Below are 25,779 nucleotides of genomic sequence, written 5' to 3'. Positions count from 1 at the left end.
ACAGGTGCTACATGGGGCGAGAGTTGTTGAGTTGAAGCGGGTGGTATCGGGTTTCGTGCCGAGAGAGCTAGGAACATGGAATGTGATCGGCTACTGAAGAACCTGAATGGAAATACATGCTTCAACGTTTCGTCTTCTACTCACCACATGCTACGAGGATCTGGTGGCTTTGTCTGGTGCACGACGAACCGCAGGACCGCTGACCATTGGTTTGGCTTTTGAGGTTAATTGAAATCCACTTCGAAGCATCCCAGTTTCAGTTTCCAATCCGTCCGTCCAGTAGACGATTCTTCTTTGGTTCACTAGCCCCCAGCCCAGAATCACTCAGACACACACATACACACACACACACGCGCTACCTAACCATCTAGACACCGAAGGACACACCGGGCATGTCTGGTCGCCTGCCAGTCTCGATAATTCTGCTGACGCTAGACGACGACGACGTCGACGACTAGCAGGACTAGCACCAGCATCACCAGTACGTTGTCTTCATTTAATCTTCGCGAACATCGCCAACGCAAACGCTATACGGGACCTGGGAACCAATGCCGGTCACAATGTTTTATTCATTTCACTCCCGCATCTCCCGAGAACTTCGGTACTTCGGATCGTATACTTCGGAGCAGCAAGCTTCTCCGTACATGTCACGCACAACGTACACAACAACAAAGGACGGACGGACGGACGGACGGAAAATCTGCCGAAAAGCGATGGAAAATCCTCGAAATCATCGAAAGCGGATCACCGGACCGTCAAAGTAGAACAAACCAACACGAGTCGAGGACCGAATTCCACGAAACTTTTCGCTTGTTCTCGAAGGATTCACGTGTCTAGCGGCTGGGGCAACGGAGTCAGCCTAGCCTACTGGGTGTTCTTTGTTGATCACATGGTACCGGGATTCCAATACATGTAGAGGATCAGAGAGCCACCGCCGCACGGAAACGAAAATGGAGCGACGAAACCATGAGGATACTGACGTCAATCAGACCACAGACGGCGTCTGTTCGGTATTAATCTTTGTTTCGTCGTGCTGCTGCCGATGATGAGCCCTTGGCAGTGATAATGTGTGCGTGTGCGTGTGTGCGTGTGTGTGCGGATGGTCTGTTTGACTTCCTCAGACATTCGTTTGCAAACGAGTAACTCCATCACAGTGTATCACCTTTATGGCACAGTCCACACTATCGTAGCACTACTTTTCGGGGATTTTCCAGACCAGATCTAGGGCCATTTCGGTGGCAGTTTTTTTTTCTGGTTTGCTCACCTACCTCAACAGCGCTGGACACCACGCCACGCCACGAGATGATGGGCGCGGCGACTACGAATCGAACATGAACAGAGAGCGAGACGAGACGGAATTTGCGGACGACGCACGGCGATGACCGACCGACGGCGAACGACACAGATAATCCTGGCGCGAACACTATCCGCGAGTGACTGAACCATGGTGGTGGTGGCCAACGGCGTGGCGTGGTTTTCACCCCATTCGGGCACCATCGGGCACCTCCACGAGCACGAGGCCAGACCAGATATCCTCAGAATATGTTTCAGTATTCTCTGAGTAACCGCACATCGGCGCGGTGTGAGTTACTTGTTGTGATGTTCTCTCGAGGTTAAGTGAAAAGATTCCTCTCGCGCTCTTCACTAGAGGGGGTTGTTTATGCTGGGCAAAGGCTGTTATTGTTATTGTGTGGGTGCAAAATAGGGTGTTGAATGGCGCAGCATCCAGCCGCAGGGGAAGTTGAGATAAGAGATGACTCGAAATTCACCACGGATGAGATGTGAACCGGTGAGTGAGCTCACGGTGGCGAGAAAGAACGGTTACTAGGAGACAATAAATGATAGTAGGCCAATTTAATGCAATCAATTTTCTTCCCAAAAAGTCAAAGTAAGAGATTCTACTTAAAATAAGGAATCAAATAAAGTTAAGGAAGTCAGATCGATTACAATGGACCAGACAATTCTCTACTTCTGCAAAATAAAACTACACACAATAAGTCAATGTTAATGCGGTCTCCATCGCCATCTGCTTCTCCATCCGCTTGGGGTTTAATTGTCACCACGGGAATGTTGTTCATTACTCGACAGACATCCTTCACCTCACATAAAATCCATTCCGTGGACTGTGAAACCTCCATCGATGGCGACAGCAGACGTAACGCTGCGCACGCTGCGAGTTTGGAAAGTGATGAAGCAGATGGATTACAACATACTTATAAAATTAATTTTCTTACATACACCTCTGGCTGGCTCTGTAGTCGTGCCGTACCGTGCCATGCGATGACTGGGTGTCCGGGGTGTTGGTTCAACCTGCAAATTAGCTTAAGCCATTAGGCTGACTGACGGGCAAACATTAATTAATTTCCATCCCAATCCTTTCCCGCCTCCTCGTTCCGGCTCGACCATCGTAACCATTCAAAGACCACTCCCCCATTGGTTCCGAGGGCCGGTTGGTCGAGGAAAAGAAGAGTTTTCGCAAATCGGATCGGTCGCCACGCCACGACCCACACCTCCGGCCTCCGGGATTTTCCTCCGCTTGCCCGACGATTTTTCGTTCGAATGACGATTATGAGTTCGTCCACTGCTGCCACCGGCTATGAACTGGGATCCAGGTTCAGGAAGTGGAATGGAAAGCGATAAGTACAGACGGCGTGCTACGATGGTTGGTCATCATTCGCTGGCCCGAGAAGAGAGAGAGAGAATCAAAGGGACAGGAAATCCGACCAAATGTGTGCTAATTTGTGTAGTTTCCGTCCATTAGCTCGGTTCATAAATCATCTGCACGACCATTTTCACATGCCAGACGATAATGTATGTGTGTATATGTGGTACCTGGGTTAAAGGGGTTCAACAGCCGCGGTATGGTTGTACATTTTTATTGCTACATGGCCAAATAATTGAGCGAACGTTCCTGTGCTTTCATTCATCATTCCCCGTTTTTTTTCCTTCCTTTCAGAGTATTTTCTGATGCGATCTGGCATGCTGTGTACATTGAATGATGTTTAATACTTTGTTGTGTATAAATTGTGCATGTCTAGTGTTTATAGAATCAGAATCGTGGAAAAGAATCTAGATAAATAGAAATGCAACCAAAGTATCCGTGATAGTAGAACCACAATAGTACTTCAGCTTGCCATGTTGCTGAAACAGGTTCTAGAGATCGAGAACCAGCTCCAGTCGATTGCCAAACGTGCATTATGGGCAGGCATTCTGGGAACCAACAGCAAAATCCCGATCAAGGTTCACTAGCAACAACAACAACAACAATAGAAGGAGCTCTGCAGCGGCGCAATGAACGAGGTAACCATAATTCAACATTGCTCCCAGCAGACAGTGCAAAAAACCGTCGATTCAAATACTTCGTTAATAAAAATTAATCTAACTGACACTTAGATGGTACAGTTAGTGATAGGACGGATCATTAGGAGATACCGTAGTCACAATCACTTCCACCTTTTCGGATCATCATTCCAATCGCATCTCTCACAATGCCATGTTTTACACTTCGCCCAAACAGCGGCAATCGATTTGAACACATATTCAACAATAGTACTGACGTGGTCACGCCCCTGGCATTTGTACGCTAATGTTCGATGTTATGCCTTTTTAAGACATTCCACAATACATCGTTATCGTTGTGCGGCGCCTTTCGATGGCGGTTTGCGAGGCATCACAATCCTCCACAATGCGGTTCTGGTCAGTGAGCTCGAAATAACTAAAAGACGTTAGTCCAAAATTGCTTTCCCTTTGCCGACCACACAAAATGTGCAAATGTCAATGAACTGAAACGGTTATCATTCAAGCAGTGACCTTGAGCAGCCGGCAGCTAGTAATGACTTCTGTGATATCTTGACTGTGAGAAATGCTTGTCCCACATCAGACCGTGAGAAATGGAACGCCAAAAAAGCGAAGTGGTCAACTCCAGTTTATTATAGTGTTTATGCTGCATCACTCGCTTATCATCCAAATTCTTCCGCTCTAGAGGATGAAGCTTCCTGCAGACCAATACTGCAATGCAATCGCTTATCAAACAAACACTCCGAAAACATATGAAGCATAAGCGTTACCGTGGTTTGCTTGATACGCAGCGGATACCACAAACATCACGACCATTGTTCTTGACTCTTTCGCACGAGTAATTATGTTCTGGTATGCGTTATGATTTGGTATAAAATGCCATCCCGAAAAGCATCCGATCACAGTTCTGATTCGCTCTACAATTAGCCCGGTTAATTCTGCCAACATGAAACTGACCATTGGCTTCCTATTGTTTTGTGCTTTGTACGCAGCGGTGACAGCCAAGAGCACTGTCGTTGAAACAACCTCTCCGGATGGGATCTCGGCACGAGGACTGGAGCTGGTGTTGGGCAAGTTGGAACAGATGGACCGGAAGTTGTTGAACCTTCAAATCGAGCTGACCGAGCATCGCGAAGAGATGAAACGGAACCGGGACTGTGTTACTTCAACAGCCGCACCACCGGAGCAAGAAAGTACGACGCCAACAACAACAACTTCAAAACCTCTGATTCATTCCTCGTGCAAGGAAGAACCGTCCAAAGTGTCGGGAGTGTATCTTATCCGTGTTAACAACGATAGCACGCCGTTCAATGTTTATTGCGAGCAAGCGAGCTTTGGTGGCGGTTGGCTGGTAGTGCAACATCGGTTCGATGGTTCAGTTGATTTTTACCGCAACTGGGACCAATACCGCGAAGGGTTCGGTGAGGTAGACAACGAGTTTTGGCTCGGGCTGGAGCGAATGCATCAACTCACGACCGCTCGCCCTTACGAGCTTATAGTAGAGATGAAGGACTTTAAGGGTAATTATGGATATACCCGTTACATTCGGTTCCAAGTAGGCAGCGAGAGTGAAAAGTACGAACTGACGCTGGGGTTGGGATTGGATAGTGGCCGTGCAGGCGATGGATTTGATGGATTTCATAATGGAGTGAAATTCTCTACTAAGGATAGGGATAATGATGAGACTCCCGATAAGCATTTCGCTGTTCGTTACACAGGCGCCTGGTGGTACTGTCCGGGGGGCGGCGTTACCAATTTGAATGGACCGTACAAGAACAGTGACGATACGTGGAATTCAACTGTTTGGTATCATTTCAAAGCCGATCTTCGAGCCTTGAGCTTCACCAGAATGATGATTCGTGAATTGTAAGCAGTCATTCCTGTACTTCTTATCGAGACACATTGTAAAAAAATGAAAATGCGACAAATGATAGGTTTACTGGAAATTATATAAATAAAGAAGCATTTTTTATCAAATTTTCAAAAAAACTTTTTTTTATCAAAAAGGAATATCTGGTTTCCGAGGAAAAAATCCGAAAAAAATCCGAAAAGTATCCGATCTGCAATCTGCTCTCTTGGGTCGGTAACGTTTTTTGGTTCGGCATAGTTTTTGGTTCGAACTTGTATCTACGAGGGTGAATCAAGTATAAACGAGACTTTATTTTTACCAAATTTATTTTAGTTTAAACGCATCAAAGCGCATATTTTTTTTATTTTTCTACATAATCCCCTGACTCCGAAACACATTTTTCCCAGCGGATAGACAGCTTTTTAATATACTTCTCGTAGAAAGATGTTGGCCGTATTTGCAGCCAATTGCGCAAATGAGGTTTCATCCACAACAACATCGTTGATTTTTTTTTCTTAAAATTTCCTTGAAAGAGCTAAACACATGAAAATCGAAGGGTGACACGTCAGGGCTGTAAGGAGGGTCTTCCAATTTTTCCTACCTCAGTTGCTCTTATTTTTCCCAAGTAATGGCTGCAAGTGTGTGTGGGCGAGCATTTTCATGGAGAAACACCACTTCCCTTATCAATGTGTCCCATATTTAGAGGCGATATGCAAGTCGGATCTCACTTATCACATTACAAGAATCGGTCGCATGAATTGTCCTGTAGTGATGCGACGTCTGTCATTCTCAATGAGCTGTTTAAAGGATTTAATGTTGTGCACTCTTAGGCTGGTGAAGGGTCTGCGGTTATGGTTCTCATTTTCAACACGATTACGACCCATTTTTTTTTTTAACTATGCAACCACTCTGGCTCACGACAGTGTCTCTTCCCGGAAGTATGCAGTCGATCTCCTCAAGATTTCGCTTAATTTTACGCCTTCTACGGCGAGAAACTTGATTATAATATGTTACGCAAATGACGAAGGTACCTTATGCTCCGAAATTATTACTGTGGACACTGAGAGTGTCAATGAAGCGATCCAGTGAGCTTTTCACATTCCTGGCAATCCAATCCAACACCTGAAAAGTCGAGAACGTTCTAACTTCATTTTTGTGACCGTAGGACAAAAAGTCTCGTTTATATTTGATTCACCCTCGCAATAAGAAGCCCGCAGGAGGTTGAAAGATGATCAGCCCAGCCTAGCACAATGCACGGCAATGAAACAAGTCCTTCCTTTACATAATTCTAATTCAAATCTAATCGAAACATTGTCCATCAAGCGAAATGATGCCTATTGCATTAGTATGCTCGAACGTCTACAGTAGACGTCATGCTATTTAAAAGAAAAATTCCTGTTTTAGTTGGGCTTGTAGAGAAGACTAAGACGAATCGGACATGGTAAGCCATAACAAGTTTTAAGAGATTAAGGAATGCGGCGAATGTTGAGGGAATATGACTGCATCGTCGACTTTCCTTTAGGGGACATACAACAATAATAGTCTATGGTAATGCCAAGCAGCAGTTGATTGATTGATACATGGATACAATCCCCCACGCAACCTTCCTCTGTTTGTTGTTGTACCGCAACACAAACGTCAACGAATACGAGCACCCGGAACCCAGTAATTGTGAATCAATCAAATGTCCGACTCAGGCCACCTCCGCATCTCAAAGCAAACGACCGGAAGCAAAGGCTTGACATTGATGATAGTACGATCGACCTCACCTACACCCTTTTTGGACACAGATTGAGGAATGTAAAACATACCCACCGGATACAGCGCACTAATCGTCATCAACCAGCACCAGAGAGTCGACGTTACTTACGACAACTCCGACAACGTGTACGTCATTCACATTTGCCACATGTCAACGGCATCCGGTGTAATGCGGATACCCTGGAAGTGGACCAGCTACACCAAGGAAAACACGGAGTTATTCTCGTTCCGTTTAGTCTTCAATAGACCGATTGTCGTCTGTGCGTTTGTTCTGATCTGATTTGCGCCAAAACTCCGCGACGACGATGCGCCGACGGTGACGTCGACATTTGCCTTCCGTGGCGTGGCTCTGTCATTGATCCGGATGGACTTGGCATCCGAGCAAAACAATCAAAACCTGGTGAACGGACGGAATCCTCGCAGAAACGCTTCCGGCCACCGGGAACGAATGTTTTCCATTCTTACACCTCCACTACCTCTGTCCTCGCCCTCTTGGCACGCTTCTCTGTCCATCACTTTCGGAAAGGAATGTCTGCGATCCTAAAAGTCTGTAACTCTTCTCCACTGACAACCTTCTCGGGTTAATCCCTGCCAGGGAGCATACCCTGCTCTGTTGACAGGAAACTGATCGATGGATGGATGGCCTCGGGCGTCCAGCATGGCCGCTTAGAACCTCCAAAATGGAAGCAAAATTGCCCCGGCATTCGACCCTCTTTTGGTTTTCATTCTTTTTTTTCCGTCTGCCGAATCCTTTTTCATTTTAAATTAAAATCTCGCCTCCATCCCTTCGCGAGGAGAGGATTATTACACCGACCGAGCCAGCGAGGGAGAAGGGGCAGTAGGAGATGAAAGGGTGTCGGAAGGCTGCCTTTAAACACTCGGCCGGGACGAGACGAGTGCTAATCAAATCAAAAACCGAGAGACCGAGACCCAATTTAAAACACACACTTTAATGGTGGGTGAGGTGTCTGGAAATGAGAAAATATGTTAAATTTCCGGGCATTAATCGTGAGACCCTGCACCCTGTGCAGTTCGTATTAGTGGCGCTTCGTAAAGGATGAAAAAAAAACGCCAGGAGTGTGTTTGGTTTGAGTGCCGCAGACCAATCATTGGAATTAAAATAAAACACTTTTAAACAAACAGCTGATGTTGGGCGAAAGGACATAGAAAATGGAAACCACTCAGCAGCGTGTGTATCAATATTGACGTTTGTTTGTTTTCGTTTAAATCAGCTACGGCGGTGGAAAATGTTGCTTTCTAACAGCGAGCGGTGCGACATTGTGTGCGAGCTGATCGCTCACAACATACAGCCTGCAAATGCAAATGGAAATTCCATTGTTCGATCATCTCGCGTGGTGGAGGCGCCCATTGCCACACCTTTAGGGGACATCAATAAATCATCATTCAATGGTGCACCAACACAGATTGTGTAGTAACGCAGAATGTGGATGCTGCTGGTGGTGGTGGTAGTGGTGGTGGTGCTGGTGCATGTGCTTGCAATTATGGCACGATTTATTGCCCGCGACAATATACAATATACTCGCATGAATATGTAATTGAACATCGGGACGCATTAGTCCCCGTGCATTTAGCGCCCGAGGAAAATGGTCCATCAAATGGTACCTCGAGGCACACAGAGCGCGATCCAATGCAGTGCTCTTGTGATGATTTGTTGCCCATCGAGGTAAGCCAGTGCGTAGTAACCGTGGTATTGGTATAACGTTGTAGCAACGACTACTATTTGACTTTTGAATTCCAATTTGAACGGGGATTGTGTCCATGTCCGATACTGAGCCTCACTCGTCAATACAATTCCTATGACACCTTCGAGAAGGCCTTGCGAAGGACTAGAAAAACTCGGGTTTCGGTGAAACTTTTCCCTCTAAAAAAGAAAAACTCGATTACAAAGCACCTCAAACACACGCGACGAGACGCGACGCAACGCAAGGAAGAATCAAAAGTTTACTCCACCACCGGACTGGGATGGAAGCCGTGATGAAATATTATGTCAACACGTTCTCCGATGCCGGGATGCTGAACTGAATCGATAATGTACCGGGAGAATTTTTGGCAAAGTTTCGTTCGTCTCCCAGTCCGTCGTGCTGCTCATCGGCAGGAGCGCCAAGGATCTAACAATGTGGCGCTCAATGAAAAACTATTCATCGAAGAAAGTGCTGAAAAGCCCTGGGTGCCCGGGAAGTTTGATTAGAACCGGGTGTGTGTGTGTGTGTGTGTGTAGCGGTTTCGAGAAGGATGTGCGCCATCATTGGGACCACACGATCGAAGGTTCGATGCTGATCGAGGGTGTAAATTGAAATAATTTTTCATGAAAGTTTGATCGTTCTGAGAACACCACACCGCAGGCCCATCAACGGAACTCCGTTCAGCTATTTATGGCGTATGACAACGGGGAGAGCTGCTTGGAGACATTTAGTTTATCTTAAGGCTTTCGTTACGCTGCTCTTCTTTCTTAGCATTTCACAGTTCGATAGCAGGGTTAGGCGAGTTCATCTTGTGATACATTTAAACTAATTTTAAAATGTTCAAACCCTACCAAAGAATGAGAATGCTATCTCCCTTTTTTCTTTGTATGAATAAAGGTGTTATAAAGGTAGGTTAAAAATAATATTTTCGCGTTTTTTATTTAATTCAAATCATTTTATGCGGAGTCGTTGGTCACAACGAATTACTCGATGACGTTCGATATTCTTGCTCGAAATGTCGTTAATCATCTTTCATCTCAACTATCTAGTTGGATCATATTTTTTAAATTGATATTTGGAAAATCGATTTTCTTCTTTCAATAACCCTTTCTTCAAATTGATGTATTATGAACTACGACTTCGTGCACATTCAGGTATTAGAAGGAGCTTATGCGATAAAATCCAACCAATTCTGCAAGTTATTCTAGCGTTTGACACGAACGCTGATGAAGGAATCACTCACATCATCACTACTTTTTAATTATTCAAGCCATTTCTAGGATTTCTTCAAGTTGAGATAATGAAGCAGAAAACACGCTTAATTTTCCACACAATTCGATATTTTCAATAAATTAACAAATATGTAACTTTGTATCGACCAAATAATTTATATTATATATTTCACACTAAAACTGAACAGTTCCACACTTTGCCAACTACATCAATCGTAAAAAACTCTTCAAAACATCGATTCTCGTTAGCTGAATGCGCCAGCAAACGAAACATTGTGTAAAGCATGATGGCAACGGCACCGGCGAAAATGAGACCAATTAGTGTTTCCACTTTGCTTTATTTGTTAATCGAAAATGGCTAGCGCATTCCAACCATTACGATCTAGCTGGTATGTAGTGCTTTCCGTCTGCCCTAAAGACCCCTCTCTATACTGATTCTTAATTAATAACATTGAAAAATGAACGAATCGAACGAAAATTCCACGCAAATGCCTTCAAAGTTATGAGCTAATTGGTGCACCCGGTTGAGCATGAATGGTATGGAATGTCCGGGGCTCCAGTATCGACGTGCTACGGTGGTGATGGTGCGCTTTCAATCCGCTCCGCACTCCAGGCACCACCATCGCCAGCTAGCCTACTTTGTTTAGAACGAACGAACGAACGAACGGACGGCAAACTTCAAAATGAAAATAGAACCACTTTGTGACAGTTTCGATTGGCGATTGGCGATTCGCTCGAAAGGATTCACCGGCCACGCGGCGCCCGCGCCCGGGATCGCCGAAATAGTTTCCATTTAATTTGCACCACGAGCTTCGGCGGCGGCAGCAGCATGGCCGGGATGAATTAATTCAACTACTTTCAACTCACAACACCCGGGAATGTCCAGAAGGACGCGCGCGCGCGCGCGAGCTTCGAGCAGTTGGGATAGAGAATTTATTTGTTTGTTTCGTTCCGTCCGTTTGCACCCAATCGATCCTCCTCCCCTTCTCGAAGCTTAATCGATGCGAAGACCGGGAGGGAAGAGGCTGAAAAGTGGAAAAGAGGTTGAGAGGGAGAGGAAAAGCGCATTAAATTGCGATTCCTGGGCGTCAGTGTTGACAATTGAATTTTAATCACTTCGCCACCAGCGCCATTTTGCATTTGCCACTCGAGCATCACGGACGAGAGGGGACACTGAAGTGCCCTCATCGCTGTGGCATCGCTGACCTCCCTTCCCGTCCGGGGCGTGTCATGGCGCGTACGAATGACGCGAAAATCATTTTTCGCGTTCGCGTCACGGGAATCGTCAAATTCAAAGTGCCTCCATGTTGTGCTGTACGTCTAGTTAGGGCACATGACATGACACACTCTCGTGGCCCGCCCACGTAGGCCCACGCTAATGGAATCGAGGCAAAAGGCCAAGTTTTTGGGGGCCACGATGGCCACTGTCAGTGACTGGACGAACTTCTAATCGCTCGTATCGATAACACTGTCACTAATTTGGGGAGTGCCAAATTAGGCATCAGTTTCCTCCCTGGTTGGTGCTCGGTTGTCACCATGGATGGTAACGCGACGGAACAACGCGGGGAGGGGGTTGAAGTTCCCGGGAAACGGGACGGTCGTTTTGCCAATAGCCGGCCGTCCGGCGCTGCCAATTAGTCTCGATTACTTTGGGGGCCTATAGGATGAGGTCCAGGATGTAGGATGGCGACGTAGAGGGACCTGACTTGACGGCAAAAGTTTCTTCCTCCAGAATGAGGGACGAAACTTGACTTCTCGGTCAAGTTACTAGGGCAACTTTTGGGGCCTTATGGCTAATGCCAGGACGAATCGGAGTGACCATTAATGGATGGCAACACTGCAGCGAAGCGTAGAGGCTACTATGATTGAATGTCGGGCACACATCAAGATAGTCCTCTAGGATCGGGTGGATGGATGTCGAGCTACTGAACCCATAGTTTGTGTTTCTGACGTCCACTGATAAGCAGTCAGTGAGGTCAGTGGCCATTGCTCTGGAGTTGTACGATGTACAACTTGGAACAAACAAATGAAATTTTACGAAATGTAAGAGAAAGCTTACTATACAAAACCCCCAAAAGCGGAAGAGATGGTATCAAGACAGTCCTCTTCTCAACTCCTGGACTCATTTGCAATCCAATCCCAAACAATCGTGCAACAGGGAGCGCTTCGGTAATTAATGAAATGCTCGGTAACGAGCCGCTAACAAATGGTTTCCGGTCTTGTTGAGCGAATGTTGAGCAAGTTAAGCGTTTCCTTCATCAAAACAACTTCACCTCATCGGCGGTGCCCTCACCTCTACGGGCTCTGCAATGCACCGTGGTTGCAAAAATCCCATCCCAAGAGCGGTAATAGCACTTCGAGTGCGTTCTAATTTGATTGAAAACGGGCCTCGCCGAAAGCCTTAGCAGCAAGACCGGTGGTGAGCAGGTCTTGCTGCAGCTCGATCTGGAGCCTGGAGAAGGGGGACCGTACCTGGCCATTAGTGAATTGAGGTAGCTCCTTAAAATCTGGCCACCGTCGACTCGAAATCCGGCCCCTTCCAAGGTGAGCAAGAAAGTTCATCGCATCGGCGGCCTTCTTCGTTGGCGTGGATTTGCTTCTCCTTCTGCCTTGGAGCATTCGGCTGCAATGCAAAACAATCTGCAATGCGATAAAATTAATTACGTTTAATCAAGGCTTTCCGGGTTTTCCGGCTTCTGCAGCTCGTCGGTGTCCGGGAAGGAGCTCACCATTTTTTTTTCACCCAGGAAGCGGTCGAGTGGTTGGTTGGCGAAACTTTGAAGAGTGTCCTCTATTTTTGTGACCTCTTGAAGGTAACCGGCTTTTGGAGCAGGCACTTAAGATGGCCGAGGCAGGAATTAGGCAGGACCCCGTGCAACGCAAGATACTGACGCAATGGCGTAGGCCCCTGGCCAACGCACTCTCGCTGGCATAAGAAGTTGCGACAAGCTTCGGGATGGGAAGTAATTTATTTAAAAGCATCTACGTTTGTTATTTTCTCTACGTCGACAAGCATGCCCGCTTTCTCGTACCGTCACATCTCGACCTCCGGAGAACCCGGAACTAATCTCTCGGGCCATCAAAGCGCGCGCCTCAACCCCAATCGCTCCAGACAGCCAAGCTCCCAAGCTCACTGTTCAGTGTTCGGGAACAGGAACTTTGGCCTCCGGAGTTGCAATCTTGCAGAGCAGTGCAAAGGCGTCTCGAGGCAGACTGCGAGGCCGAGGTGCCGGCGGACGATTGTATGCTGCTGAAGACGCATTATATGTTACCCCGCCGCCCCCAGTACCAAACGCGATGTAAACTGTGAGGATTGTTTTCCTTCCTGGAGCACTGCCACGTCACGACGCAGGCACAAGATACTTCTCTTCCTTCGCCGCGCGTAGCTCGGATTCACTTTGGACCGGAAATTGAATTTGTTAAATTTCTTTTGCGAAACCCGCAATCACCGTTCCGTTTACGGCGTGTGGGATTCCACTCACGAATTCCGTGGCTAACGCCGACGGTGGCGCGATGGCTTTGGGCTTCACACATTTCCTAATAGCATTTCTCACCTCGCCGCCAAAGGTGTGGCAATGGTTGAGTTGGATGAGATGGGCCCATCTTCCCATTCTCTGCCAGGCCGGGAGTGAAAACTTTTCCAACTCGACACGGAGCCATGCCAGTGGCAACAAATCGGATTGCGCTCGGCCAAGTGGGAAGTTTTGTTAATGTGCTTCGTTAAAGTGTATCGTCGATTGGGATTAATCTCGTAAAACACACCGATCCCCGAGAGGCTGGTTCGTCAACAGGTGCAAAGGTGCAAAGGGGTCTGGAGTGTCTTCTGGAGAGTAAACTTTTACGACCGGTTCGTGCAGAAGATGTTGGAATCAATTCGAAACGGCTCGGAAAGGGAAACAGACTCATTTCATTTGAAGTATTTGTTCCGGTAGCACAGCCGGAACAGTATTAGCAGTAATTCTTTGAAGGACTTTACACATCGACACACAAGGCGTTTGTGGACCATCGTTAGTGACAGTGGGTACTTGGAGGGGTTTTTAGACATTCTTCTCCTGTTGTATCTTGTGGCTCGTCGAGCTTATTCACATTTCGAAAAGCATTACGCAATTGTGAATTTTCTAAAGAATATCCATTCGGTATTTCATTCAAATGATTCCCATTCGTAGACATGCTCAATATACCCATATAATTGAAAATCAAACTTCAATTCTTTTACATCACATTCTGATATTTTTATGCAATAATTTTTATAGGAAACTAAATAACCTTTAACTTTATTCACCGGCTTTTCTGTTTTTTCCGGCTTTTCAAAGCCATGATAAATGGTGTGGCCTACATTAGTCCATTTTTCGCTTTGGTTTTAAAAAATTCAGCCATTTTATCATCAATTTTTAATCAAGTTTGGTTGTTTTAGGATCGAAATCATAGATAACCGACGTATGAATTCCTACGGAATAGGTCTGGCATTCTAGAGTGCTGGATTTGTGTTCTGTATTAATATCTTTGAGTTCTGTCGTTGTATTAAGTTTTTTGCTTAGTGATATCCTTGAGAAAGCGAAAGAGTCTTTCGATACGAAGATTGTGCACTGACCAGTCGATCCTCGATCATGCGATGGCAGTGAGAAAGGACGAATGTGATGTATTCTTAGCGAAATTGCATTCCAACAAAGGCTGCACTAGCATTGCTATAAAGGTCCAACGTCCAAAATGATAATCCAAACTTCTTACAGCATCTGTTCCAAATTTGCGGCATAAAAAAATCTTTGTTAAATCTGTGAGCAAGCGTTAAAGGAATGATAGCTGCGACAGTCTCATGACCTCAAGAAGTGCAGTGCTGGACACAAATGTTCCAGGGAGCTCCTTAATGTCTATACGCATTGGTTCACCAATAGAACTGAAAACACACCAAGCTAATCACGAACACAGGTGCTTATCAAATCGAAAATCATACCTTTCTAACGCTTCCTTTCATGGCTTTATCAATTTCTCGCATTCTAGCTGGCCGGTGTGGATGGCTGGCCTGCTCTCCATAATTTGAATCGGAAATAAAAAGAAAATAGTCGAAAGAAAAACCGTTATCTCTCTTACTCTTACTTACCATTCGAAGCCACCATACCATCCAAAATGAGAACGCGTTCGGCGAAACTATCAACCTCGATAGTCCGACGATAGGCGACGGTAGCGAACGCATGGTGGTCCTGACCATCATCATCATCAACATTCATTAGCGAAGGATTCCGTATCACCGGTCCGCCGGAGCCGGAGCGGATGTCTCTCCATTTACAGAATGGCTTCTCCTTCTTCTTCTTTCTCGTGCTTTCAGGATCTTGTCAAATTTTTCCAACCTTTTGCCCTACGACACACACACACACACACGCGCATACGCCGCGTGAAAGTGATTCCACCTCTCCCGCACCAACCGACACACATCCGGGCTAATGTTTGCCAACCGACGCACACACTCCAGCAGCTCGAACACGCCATGTTCAGAGTTCAGGTTGATTGAATTTACTGTTTGCTTTACTTGTACGTCTCCACCAAAAACCGGTGGCCACCCGGAGTGGGGGGTTTGCTGGGAATCACTTCCGGCGTACCGGGTATGGGATGTGTGCGAAGATGCCGTGGCCATTACCCTCCCCCGTACCGTACCGGACCCACCCATTGCGATTGTTACTCGATCTCCCACCAAAATGCCCGGTTACGGTTGGCAACAAGTCCCACACATACCCAGACCGGCGAACACACACACACACACACACGTACAGGATCAGGACGATGGTGCCATTGTGTGACGCCGGACTATCAGGTCCCGGGTGTGTGAGGCGTTGAGTAAATGCCAAAATGGATGGCTATCATTTCCAATCTAATTTCGTGCGAGGAGGTGAAAGAGTTACACAGACCGACCGACCGGCGAAGGAGAGAACCATGGACCCGGCGGCGAGACCGTCTTGTGCTCTACGGCACAGCAGGTAGCTCAACGGAACCGACCGACACCGGGAGACGTCCGGATGGTTAGGGATATATTTATGGCATTAGCAGATAAAGGATACCTTGGCTACGATCGGTAAGCGATATCTTCATCTTGCCCCGTCTGCCCCGTCTCCTTGATGGTTCGTTGGGTAGCTGAGTTGGGTTTCCACCGAAAAACCGACCGACGTGCGAGCAACCTGAGCAGCCCCTTTTCCAGCCCCCCGGGTTAGTGTGGCTGGCGGAACGGATGTCTTCATTTGTACGAAACCAACCAGACACCCAACGGCACTAGCTTTAAGGTGAGCTGCCTTTGGGGGGGGGGGGGTCCTTCTTGAAACCACGAATCAGGTGGGACGGACTACCAAGCGGCAGTGTCCAGGTTTAGATACTTTTTGGCGTTTACTTCAAGTTCATTTGCATGAACACGACGGTTGTATCCTCCGTGAGAAATGGACGCACGAACCGTCGACCAGCGTTATTGGACCGTAAACTATTGCCTTGGAAATGGATTTACCTACAATTGGGTTCCTGGGAACGTACTGGACCAATCCAAGCGAATGTGACACCGTGTTTCAATGGTTCCGGATGTGGAATTTGTTTATTTGTTCCAAAAATAGTCAATTTGACACCTAGTCTGTGACTCACTTTCTATTTTGTGATTCCTGATCCCTCTAGATTGCACGTTGGAGAACCGAATTGTGCCCGGCAATCTGCCCGGAACTCCGCTCCTGCCACATGCCGCTCGTTATCCGCACGAATACCTCCAGAGGCGGTCCATGAGTTAGAGCGTAAATTGAGTGTCTTCCGGAAACGTGACACCGACCTGCTTCCGGATTTCATCCTGGATGTGCGCAATCAAGGTGCTGTCCGCATGCGATACCGTTGCCGACTGCAGCCGCCCCGCCTGGATGCATTGGCGCACTTCGTCCGCCTCGTACCGCAAGCCGCAACTGTTGTGGAAGTTGAACGGATGGCGTGCGACCGGCAGTGTATCCTTTCGTGCCGTACCATCGACATCGGTCAGCACTAGCGGGCACCAGAAGCTGGGCAACTGGGTTGGGAAGGGAACGGGGAAGAACATCGTTCAATCATTTGAGTGCTCCATTTCATAAATCAATTATATCCATCTAAGCATGATTCAATTAGTTATGCTGCTCGTTGCTACAACAGTGCGAGTGTAACTGTTCTTATCGTTTCTGATCTTATCATGACCTGGACCTGAAGCCTGGAGGGTTTAATGATGCGTTATTGATATTGTTAAAATATGTTGTAATCTTTTTTGATTCCAGGTTGCCTGTTATCAAACCTTAGAAGTGTATCACCATCTAGTGCGTTCGATAAGCCGAGCAATAGTGGATTGAAGCCTTCAATTTACTGCTGATTGGAGGTGCGTCGCTATTTCAAAACCAAACTTACCGCCATGGTTCCCTTGGTGCCAACGATGGTGGCCGTGTTGCCCAGTTCCCGGAGCGCACTCGTTTTCATGCGTGCGATACCACCACCGGGGAAATGAAGCTCAGCTGTCACTTCCATATCAACACCTTCATCGTTTACGGTGCCCGAGGCCACCACTTTGGTCGGTGCAACACCCCCGAACGCCCACAGGCACACCTGGATGGTGTACACCCCAAGGTCAAGCGTGGTACCGCCGCCCAACCCTTTCAACCGTAGCCGATCGACCTCCTGCAACTCGAAACCAAACTCAACCGACACCTCTCGTACTTCGCCCAGCGCACCGCTCTCGATACGTTCCCGGAGCAGACGGTAATGTGGGAAGAACCGCGACCAGATCGCTTCCATCAGGAACCGCTTCCGGGTAGTCGCGTGCTCCAGCAGCCGCTTCGCTTGAGCCTCGTTCATGCACAGTGGCTTCTCGCACAGCAGATGTTTACCGTGGTCCAGCATCAACACCCCGATATCGTAGTGGGCGTTGTTGATCGCTCCGATGTAAACGACATCTGGTAACAACGGTACGGATAATGGGGGGTTAGCACCGAGAGGTTAGAACCGAGGCAGCGCCCCTAAAGTGACGAGTGCACACACTTACCAACGTCCGGGTTCTTTGCCAGTGCCTCGTAACCTTCGTGAGCCTTCGCGATGCCATGCAGTTGAGCGAATTTGTCCGCATCCGCCTGCTTGCGGGCTGCTACGGCAACCAGCTGGTGCTCGGTGGCCGGTAACGTCGAAACAGCATTCGCGAAATCGTGCGAAATCTTGCCTGCACTTGCGATTCCCCAGCGAAGCGGTGCCATCGGAGCGGTCGTTGGTCAGCGTTTATCGGTCGGATCGCAACGGAATCAGTCGCAAACGCAACGGTGTGAAACAGTTTCAGAACTGAAATGGACGCTTCTAGCTAGGTTACTTCGATGGGTAGTAGACCGGCACTCCAATCGACCGAGAGGGTTGGGTAAACAATTTTTCAGAAAATAAACACACCTCTTGTGCCAATGTACAGTGGTTAGCGAAATAGTATGTGTAGTGTGCGGTATAAAATTCCCCCAAAAACATTTGGACCATCGTTCGATATTTAAGTCGCTGACCGTTAGGTGTTAGTATCAAAATGGCTATCATAAAACAATAAAATACTAATAAACATACTTCTTTTAACCAACTTTTGGTTAGTGTGCGGCGACATTCGTTATCATATGTGCTAGGGAGGGTAAACTAAACGGCTTCCTCGTCGGGGCTACTGCGTAAACAATAGTGTTTTCGCTCGCACTTGGAACACTCCCAATGCCGGAAGCAAAAGTGCACTATTTGCCATCCATTGGAACAGGTAACCGTTGGCAATGGCAGCATGCTGGCAATGACTTGCAGTTCCTTTGGAGTGAATTTCTAAGCAAAACGATTCTATTTTTAGCTAAATGAAGGACTAAGCGAATGACTAAAACAAAATCGATGACATCACCAATCCAATTACTTAATACTTTCTTATCTCGTTGGGTTAAAGCGGTGGCTGAACTGGTAAGTAAAGGTTAATTAGAAACATCTGAGATAAGCGAATAAAAGTACACATGTACGGCCGGAACAAATTGCAGTCTCATTGCTTAACATTTCACCACAAACCAAACGTTGAAATCATCCAGCAAAAGGGTAACGCAGCGGGAATGATGGCATGCGATTCATGAGGTGATAATGGCCATGCATTTGTGCGTACATGTTCACACTTTGTGTGTAGCTGTGTCTAACAACCATTCTCGTTGGGGCAAGATCTTGGGGGTAATCAATCCATTGTCCCCTGGAGTCGCTGGCCATGCCATGTTCAATGTCAACCAAAGGATGCAGTAAATCTAATGCACTTTAATCACTAAACCGGTTGTCGCCTACGTATAGCCATTAACGCGGTGTCCATCGCGCGTCTGAATTCCTAATATATTAATGCTTTGTGGGTCGTTACCGCGTAGTACAAGCCAAACGAAAACGCTACATGTTGTAGGCATTTCAACAAGCAGATCAGTTGCAGAAACCATTTGTGAAGCATCTACTACATGTTCTTTTTTTTCTACTATATCAACATCATTTGTAGCATGTACTACATGTTATTTTAATCGTAGTTTTCATTTAATAAAACCCCAAAATTGGATCACTAAAACCACTTAACTTTTATATTTGTACCTCGAAGATCGCATTAACCGTCATCCATTGTCGTAGCATCACGATTCGTTTATTATGCCCAACGACTGTTATCACCAAAGCGGCTGCTGCAGCTGATAAACATGAAATTATCGCACTCTCCCGAAGCGCAACCGAATCATCTCGAACGTCTGGCGAGGGCACGTATCGCATCGGGAAGGGGCCACCGTTGCACACGCACACCAAATCAAAGGGGAACGCACCACGCTAAAACGCCGGCCGGCCAGCCGAAATTATCTCGTTGCGCAAGGGTGCGGCCCTCCACTGCTGGCACAAACACACCGATCTGTTCGGCTTATAAAACGCCGTAGCAAGCGGATCGCGTTGCGTGGTATCGTCACTTTACGGCTAAACTCCGATTGTGGTGGTTCGTTCCGTTCCGTTGCCGTGTCGTCGTCCAGTGACCTTGAACTTGCGTTTGTGTGATTTGTACGGTGAAAAAGAAGCTGCAAAATGGCCAATCCGAATCAGGAAATCAAATACACCAAGGTATTAACCAGCGGCGTCGGCAGTGGCGTGTTTATACCGGCGTTCTGACCTCATTAGTTTTGGTTTCCCTCTCTCTTTGTGTAGATCTTCATCAACAACCAGTTCGTTGATGCGGTCAGTGGTAAGACGTTCCCGACAGTGAACCCATCGACGGGCAAGAAGTTGGCCGATATTGCCGAGGGTGATAAGGCCGATGTCGATCTGGCCGTCAAGGCGGCGAAGGCCGCCTTTGAGCGTTCCTCTACCTGGCGCCAGATGGATGCGTCGGCCCGTGGTCTGCTGCTGTGGAAGCTGTCGAGTCTGATGGAGCGCGACGCCAACACGCTGGCCAGCCTTGAGTCGCTGGACAATGGCAAACCGTTCCCAAATGCCATGTACGATGTGCAGGGTTCGATTAAAACGCTGCGCTACTACGCTGGACTGGCGGATAAGGTTGGCGGTGCTACGATGCCCTCGGATGGACCGCACTTTTCGTACACACGCAAGGAACCGGTCGGTGTGGTCGGGCAGATCATCCCGTGGAACTATCCGCTTGCGATGCTGTCGTGGAAGTGGGGACCGGCGCTGGCCGCCGGTTGTACGATCGTGATGAAACCCGCCGAACAGACGCCACTGACGGCGCTGTACATGGCGGCCCTCTCGAAGGAGGCTGGCTTCCCGGACGGTGTGATCAACATGGTGCCCGGATACGGACCGACGGCCGGTGGTGCGATTAGTTCGCATCTCGATATCCGTAAGGTGGCGTTCACTGGATCGGTTGAGGTGGGCAAGATCATTATGGCAGCGGCGGCCACGAGCAATCTGAAGAAGGTATCGCTGGAGTTGGGTGGCAAGAGTCCGCTCGTTATCTGCGAGGACGCCAATGGTGAGTAGCGGTAGCTGCGGATGCCTTTTGACGCACTAACACACTTCACTTTCTGTTCCTCTATTGTAGTTGATGAAGCGGCCACGATTGCGTACATGGCGGTGTTCGAGAACCAGGGACAGTGTTGCATTGCCGCAACGCGTACCTTCGTCCACGAGAGCATCTACGATAAGTTCGTGCAGAAGGCGTCGGAGCTGGCGAAGGCGCGTAAGGTCGGCAATCCGTTCACCGCCGGTACGGTGCACGGACCCCAGATCGATGACACGCAGTACAAGAAGATTCTCGGTTACATCGAGGTGGGTCAGAAGGAGGGTGCTAAGCTGGTGACTGGTGGTAAGGCCGTCGGTACCGAGGGTTACTTCATCGAACCGACCATCTTCGCCAACGTGACGGATGAGATGACGATCGCGAAGGAGGAAATCTTCGGCCCGGTGCAGAGCATCATCAAGTACAGTACGCTTGACGAGGCGATCGAACGGGCCAACAACACCTCGTTCGGACTGGCGGCCGGTATTGTGACGAAGGACATCAACAAGGCGCTCACGTTTAGCCACGCCGTCGAGGCTGGCTCGGTCTGGGTAAACACTTATCTGGCCGTCGTGAACCAGGCACCGTTCGGTGGTTACAAGCAGTCCGGCATCGGCCGTGAGCTGGGCAAGGATTCGCTCGAGGGCTACCTGGAAACGAAATCCGTCACCGTCCGGTTGCCATCGAAGGTTTAAAAGCATCCCGCGCGTCTTATCACGATTTTCGTTGCGTTTCGCTGTTCACCGTTTTGTGGTTAAACAACTCACGTTGCCAAGGCAAATACATCTTCATCCCTTTCTGTAAACCTCCCTCCTTGCCCGCATCTGTGGGTTAAATGATTCATTTCCAAGTCCGAGAGCGGTGAGATAGCAACCAACCGTTGGAGCAGCTTTGTGCCACAGCCTGGCACACCTTTTATCAGCACCGGGGTATCTTCCTGTTTTCGGCTCAATCATCAAAACAAGCGGTCAATCTTGGACAAATACACCTACAGACAAAGAGGAAAGGCCAAATGGGAGTGGGCTGGTGGGCCAGGGCAAGAAGCGATAAATCTCGTGATCGCGTGGAGCGAGAACGGGAAAATATTTGCCCCGTCAGCTGTTTCATGGTTGTGCACCATGATAAGATGAGTTTGTGTGTGTGTGTTTGTGTGTCCGCTTATCGGTTCGGTACGCCTGCCAAAAAAGAGCTGACCCCTGTTGCTGGTAGGAGTACAGTCGGTACGGCAGTCTTCCCACGGGATCCACGAAGAAGAGATGTTAATCGTGCCGCGGTTTGGTCAGTCAGCGAATGAATAATGGAGTTGCGAGAAGTTGCGACCCTTTGAAGCGGTTCATTGCATTTTATCGTTTCAAGCAGCATGCGATTGAGATCAGTTTCTTTGACCACAACGTTTCGTTTAACACAAACTGCCTTGCCATTGCATCTAGCTTGTGTTGTGGAAGGCTTTTAAGGGCTTGAAGTAGTGGGTTAATTTTAGACCGATGTGCTTTTGCTGAATGATGAATGGTCGTATAAGTTGCTCCCATAAATTACTTTTACAGTGGTTGCTCCGTTTGGGAAATTTATGCCAAACATTCCTAACCCTGAAACATCGCCTCCTGGGACGTTTCCTTCTCCTTTGGAAGGGATCAACTTCACTTCCAAATACTAATCCGATAGCTCACGAGCCAGCACACCACATGCGAACGGTGCATTTAGGCGTTAAACTGCAATAACAAACTCTACGCAAGAGGAACGCTCCCTAAAAACTACAGTACTGTACACTTTTACCACACACACACACCGCACATAAGCCGCCATTTTACGGTGCATTTAGCAATTAACATTGAACGTTTCTCTGGCTCCTCCGTGCGCCTAATCCCTCCCATTCCAATGGAGCGGCTTTTAAACATTTTAAACAAAAAAAAAGCAAATCACAAACCAACGTCCTTTGCCGCCTTTTAAGGCACACGGTGCGGCATCGTGGAGATGGTGGTGGTGGGGGAAAGAAAATTCATCAAATGTGATCCCACGTACCGGAAACGGCACATGCCAGGCCGCCGGATTGGTGCGGTGAGACTAATACGAAGTAATTATTCACCCGCGAGCAGGCGGCAACCACCATCCTTGGCGTGATCCGGTGAGATTAAGCAAGGATTGCCGAAGGACTGCGAAGCGAAAGGCGTACTGCAGCAGCAGCAGCAGCAGCACCGCAGCTGCTGCTTACTGGAGCATGAAAATTAGGACAAACACAACCGACAACCGGCGCACACCATCAGCAACCGGCGGCCATGTAATGGGTTCCCCGCATCGTTTGCATAACTTTGAATAATGCATTGTTTGTGTTCGGGGGGAATAGACACGCACACGCACACACATCACCTCGGTTGAGCTTTAAAGAAAACGATTCGGATTTAAAGATTGAGTTGTCTTCAACAATATTTGCAGAAGGGAGACTACATCTTACGATTGTCTGCTGCCAGGATTCGATACAACAGAAACATGCGGCTCAATTGAGCAACAATTCGATACCAATGATCGATAGGTATGCTGCAATGTTCGCTTTATGGTCGTTTAAAAAGATAGAGCATTCTAGGGAAGGTGAAGACAACAGCATATGCTGGCATGGCACGGCGCCAGCGAGCGCATTCCATGGCGTACTCTGTGTGCAGTGACGACTGACTCGCACGAGGGCGTGCCGACTGTTTGAACCGCGCAAAACATCAAAGCATATTTCTATCAACTCTGTGCATACCATCCTCAACAGCAGCAGCAGCAGTAGCGACAGCAACTGTAGAAGCACGTCCTGCTGGTCCGTGTCTCGGAGTCGCTTCTTGCAACATATCCGCGCAGGATGGTGAACCATCTCTCCACCCACCCCCCGAATTGGCCAACCGGTGGTACATTTGAAAGACATTTTTCTAGACAGCGAGAAAAGTAAGTCCATTTTCTTGTACATGCTCCTGCTACTGCTGCAGCTGCTGCTCCATTTGCGAAACACAGTCGTGCGGAAGTGCGCTTTAGGAGTGCTGCAAAATTGCAGCTCCCGAAACGCCACAATGTATTTGGCAAAACAATTTGCAATCATCGTGGTTGGTTCGTTTGTTCGCGTTCCGGCGCGTTCTACTACAGGAGCTGATCAAATGGTGTAAGAATCATGTAAAAGTTATTGAAATTCTTACAGTTGTGTACAAGAAAGTTATTGATGTGCGTAGATTTTGTAGACGATGCTACAACTTATTATTAAAATATGCATTCCTAAACGAAATCAACATAAGCAGCATTAGTGCAAAAGGAAGCAAAAGAAAAACGAAAAGAGAGTGAGGGTGGCGCCTGAAGGTCCCAAACTACCTAAAGAGCTGCGTCTTTTAATCACACTTTTTGCTCTGTGTTAGTGACAGTTCTGCTTTCGTCCGTTTTTCGGACGCCGCATCAGTTGTCGCCCTTTTTTTGGCTTGTCCAAAAACCATTTCCACCATCCATCGCGCTTTAGTCACTTTTGGGTTCGCTTCGTCCAAAAGGACAGTAGCTCCATCTTGTAGCTGTCTTCGTCGTGTAGCTACCGCCGGGATGCATCATCTCCCGGATGGGCTTCCCCTCGGCACAAGCAGCGAGCGAGGTAATATTAGCATAATTTCAAAATACAACCGAAGCAAATCTGATAATTTTTAAATTATTCCAACCAGACACAAAGCACAGCACACGCTCTCCTGCTCCTCGCCCCGGTCTGCCCTACTTTATAAGTCAATTCTCTCGCCAAACGCAACCGGAGACGGAGCACCGCGCGCTAACCATCCTCGGGGGAGGAGGTCTGGTCCCGGTCTGGAAGGTTAAAAGTTTGGACGGATACTTCTTCTACTGCTACTACTGTTGCTGGTTTCGGTCCGCTCGTGTGATGGAAAAACTTTCCCGCCCCGTGCTCGGAGTGACCAGGATAAGGATGGTGGTGGCCGCGCGTCAGTAAAGATGTTTCTCGGTTGAACAAAATGCAGCACAAAAAAAAACAGAACGAGAAACGCTCCAGTGAAAACTCACTCCGTCAAAAAGGATTAAGAGAGCGGGTTTTCTCCGTTCTACGCGGTCCAGAAGATGGCGAGTCTGATGGAGTGATAGCAGGAGCCGGGTCCTAGCCTTGGGGGCGCACCTTATTACTTTACGAGGTCAAAAGCAAAAACCAAAAAAAAAAACCAACGGAAACGTTTCTCTGGAGCGTGAAGGCACGCAGCATATTTCATGGCACCGGAGCATGACGCACTGGATAAATCAGAGCGTACCAGGAGTCCCGTCGCACCAGTCAGCGACCGTGCAGTGGCTGGTTTGGTTTCCGAATAATAAACTTATGATCAATGTTTTATCAACAAGTTGACAATTACAAATAGTGTTGCGCGCTGGCGAGTGGAGTGAGTGAGACGAGTGGGCCCAGAGACCGAGGCCAGTGCGAGAAGCCAGGAGCTGGCGATGGAAATGAGAGCCTGGGAAAAGCATGGATGGTGTATTAAACACCGGGCCACAAACATTAATCATATTCGCGAACCGACCCGATCCGAGATGTGTCTCCGAGTTGTCGTAATGCTATCAGAGTTTGCACAAAGCACTGCCAGCCAGCCAGCCAGCCAACGAGCCAGCCAACGAGCCAGCCAACTACCGCCGCCACCGGCACCATCCTACCGCAATCCAATGGTTTACGGTTTTGCGGTTCAGTTTGGTTGATTAAGCGAACGAACCCCGCAGCCCGCAACCGTCGATCGTAGTTAGTTTTGGTTAAGTGAGATTTGTTTGAGGAGCAAGTTTTGGGTGCGAATCCGGGGGGGTAGGGAGGTTCGGAGAGGGTTGGTAGCATTAGGCAGCTCGGTGGTGTGGAATGCGATAGATGAGCTCTAATGTTGAGCAGCAGTAGGAGTAGTATTTCAAATGTCGCGTCGGTGAGAACCATTCCACTGGTGAAACCGAGCGGAAGCATAATTTGCATTG

At 48.0% G+C, this 25,779-nt stretch overlaps 4 protein-coding genes across 5 annotated transcripts in view; 2 read left to right on the top strand and 2 right to left on the bottom strand.

Moving 5' to 3' along the window:
- The window catches only part of LOC125960179 (uncharacterized), a 108,217-nt gene extending 106,807 nt beyond the window's left edge, over positions 1 to 1,410 (bottom strand). Inside the window, exon 1 of one of the 2 annotated variants that reach the window (XM_049693417.1) lies at positions 1,269 to 1,410. The gene's annotated coding sequence lies outside the window, so the exon portion shown is untranslated. Of the gene's footprint in view, positions 1 to 1,264 lie in introns of both variants that reach the window. The other variant, XM_049693418.1, reaches the window with a different exon arrangement.
- A 2,833-nt stretch (positions 1,411 to 4,243) lies between these two features.
- LOC125959408 (angiopoietin-4-like) lies at positions 4,244 to 5,167 on the top strand. The gene has a single exon (XM_049692231.1). It carries the CDS (start codon positions 4,244 to 4,246, stop codon positions 5,165 to 5,167), a length of 924 nt encoding a protein of 307 aa, XP_049548188.1.
- Positions 5,168 to 16,382: 11,215 nt separating this feature from the next.
- LOC125960178 (trans-1,2-dihydrobenzene-1,2-diol dehydrogenase-like) lies at positions 16,383 to 18,201 on the bottom strand. Its single transcript, XM_049693416.1, has 3 exons — positions 17,860 to 18,201; positions 17,229 to 17,770; positions 16,383 to 16,863 (listed from the first exon to the last, which is right to left on the bottom strand). The coding sequence occupies exons 1-3, from the start codon at positions 18,062 to 18,064 to the stop codon at positions 16,594 to 16,596; spliced, it is 1,017 nt and encodes a 338-aa protein (XP_049549373.1). The 5' UTR covers positions 18,065 to 18,201; the 3' UTR covers positions 16,383 to 16,593.
- A 1,482-nt stretch (positions 18,202 to 19,683) lies between these two features.
- LOC125960167 (aldehyde dehydrogenase 1A1-like) lies at positions 19,684 to 21,627 on the top strand. Its single transcript, XM_049693398.1, has 3 exons — positions 19,684 to 19,934; positions 20,019 to 20,799; positions 20,869 to 21,627. The coding sequence occupies exons 1-3, from the start codon at positions 19,899 to 19,901 to the stop codon at positions 21,519 to 21,521; spliced, it is 1,470 nt and encodes a 489-aa protein (XP_049549355.1). The 5' UTR covers positions 19,684 to 19,898; the 3' UTR covers positions 21,522 to 21,627.
- The last annotated feature ends 4,152 nt before the right edge of the window (positions 21,628 to 25,779 follow it).

Source organism: Anopheles darlingi, chromosome 2, assembly GCF_943734745.1.
Source record: "Anopheles darlingi chromosome 2, idAnoDarlMG_H_01, whole genome shotgun sequence".
Lineage (NCBI taxonomy): Eukaryota > Metazoa > Arthropoda > Insecta > Diptera > Culicidae > Anopheles > Anopheles darlingi.
Note: the sequence above shows the minus strand (reverse complement) of the source record. Positions and strands in the feature narration are given on the sequence as shown.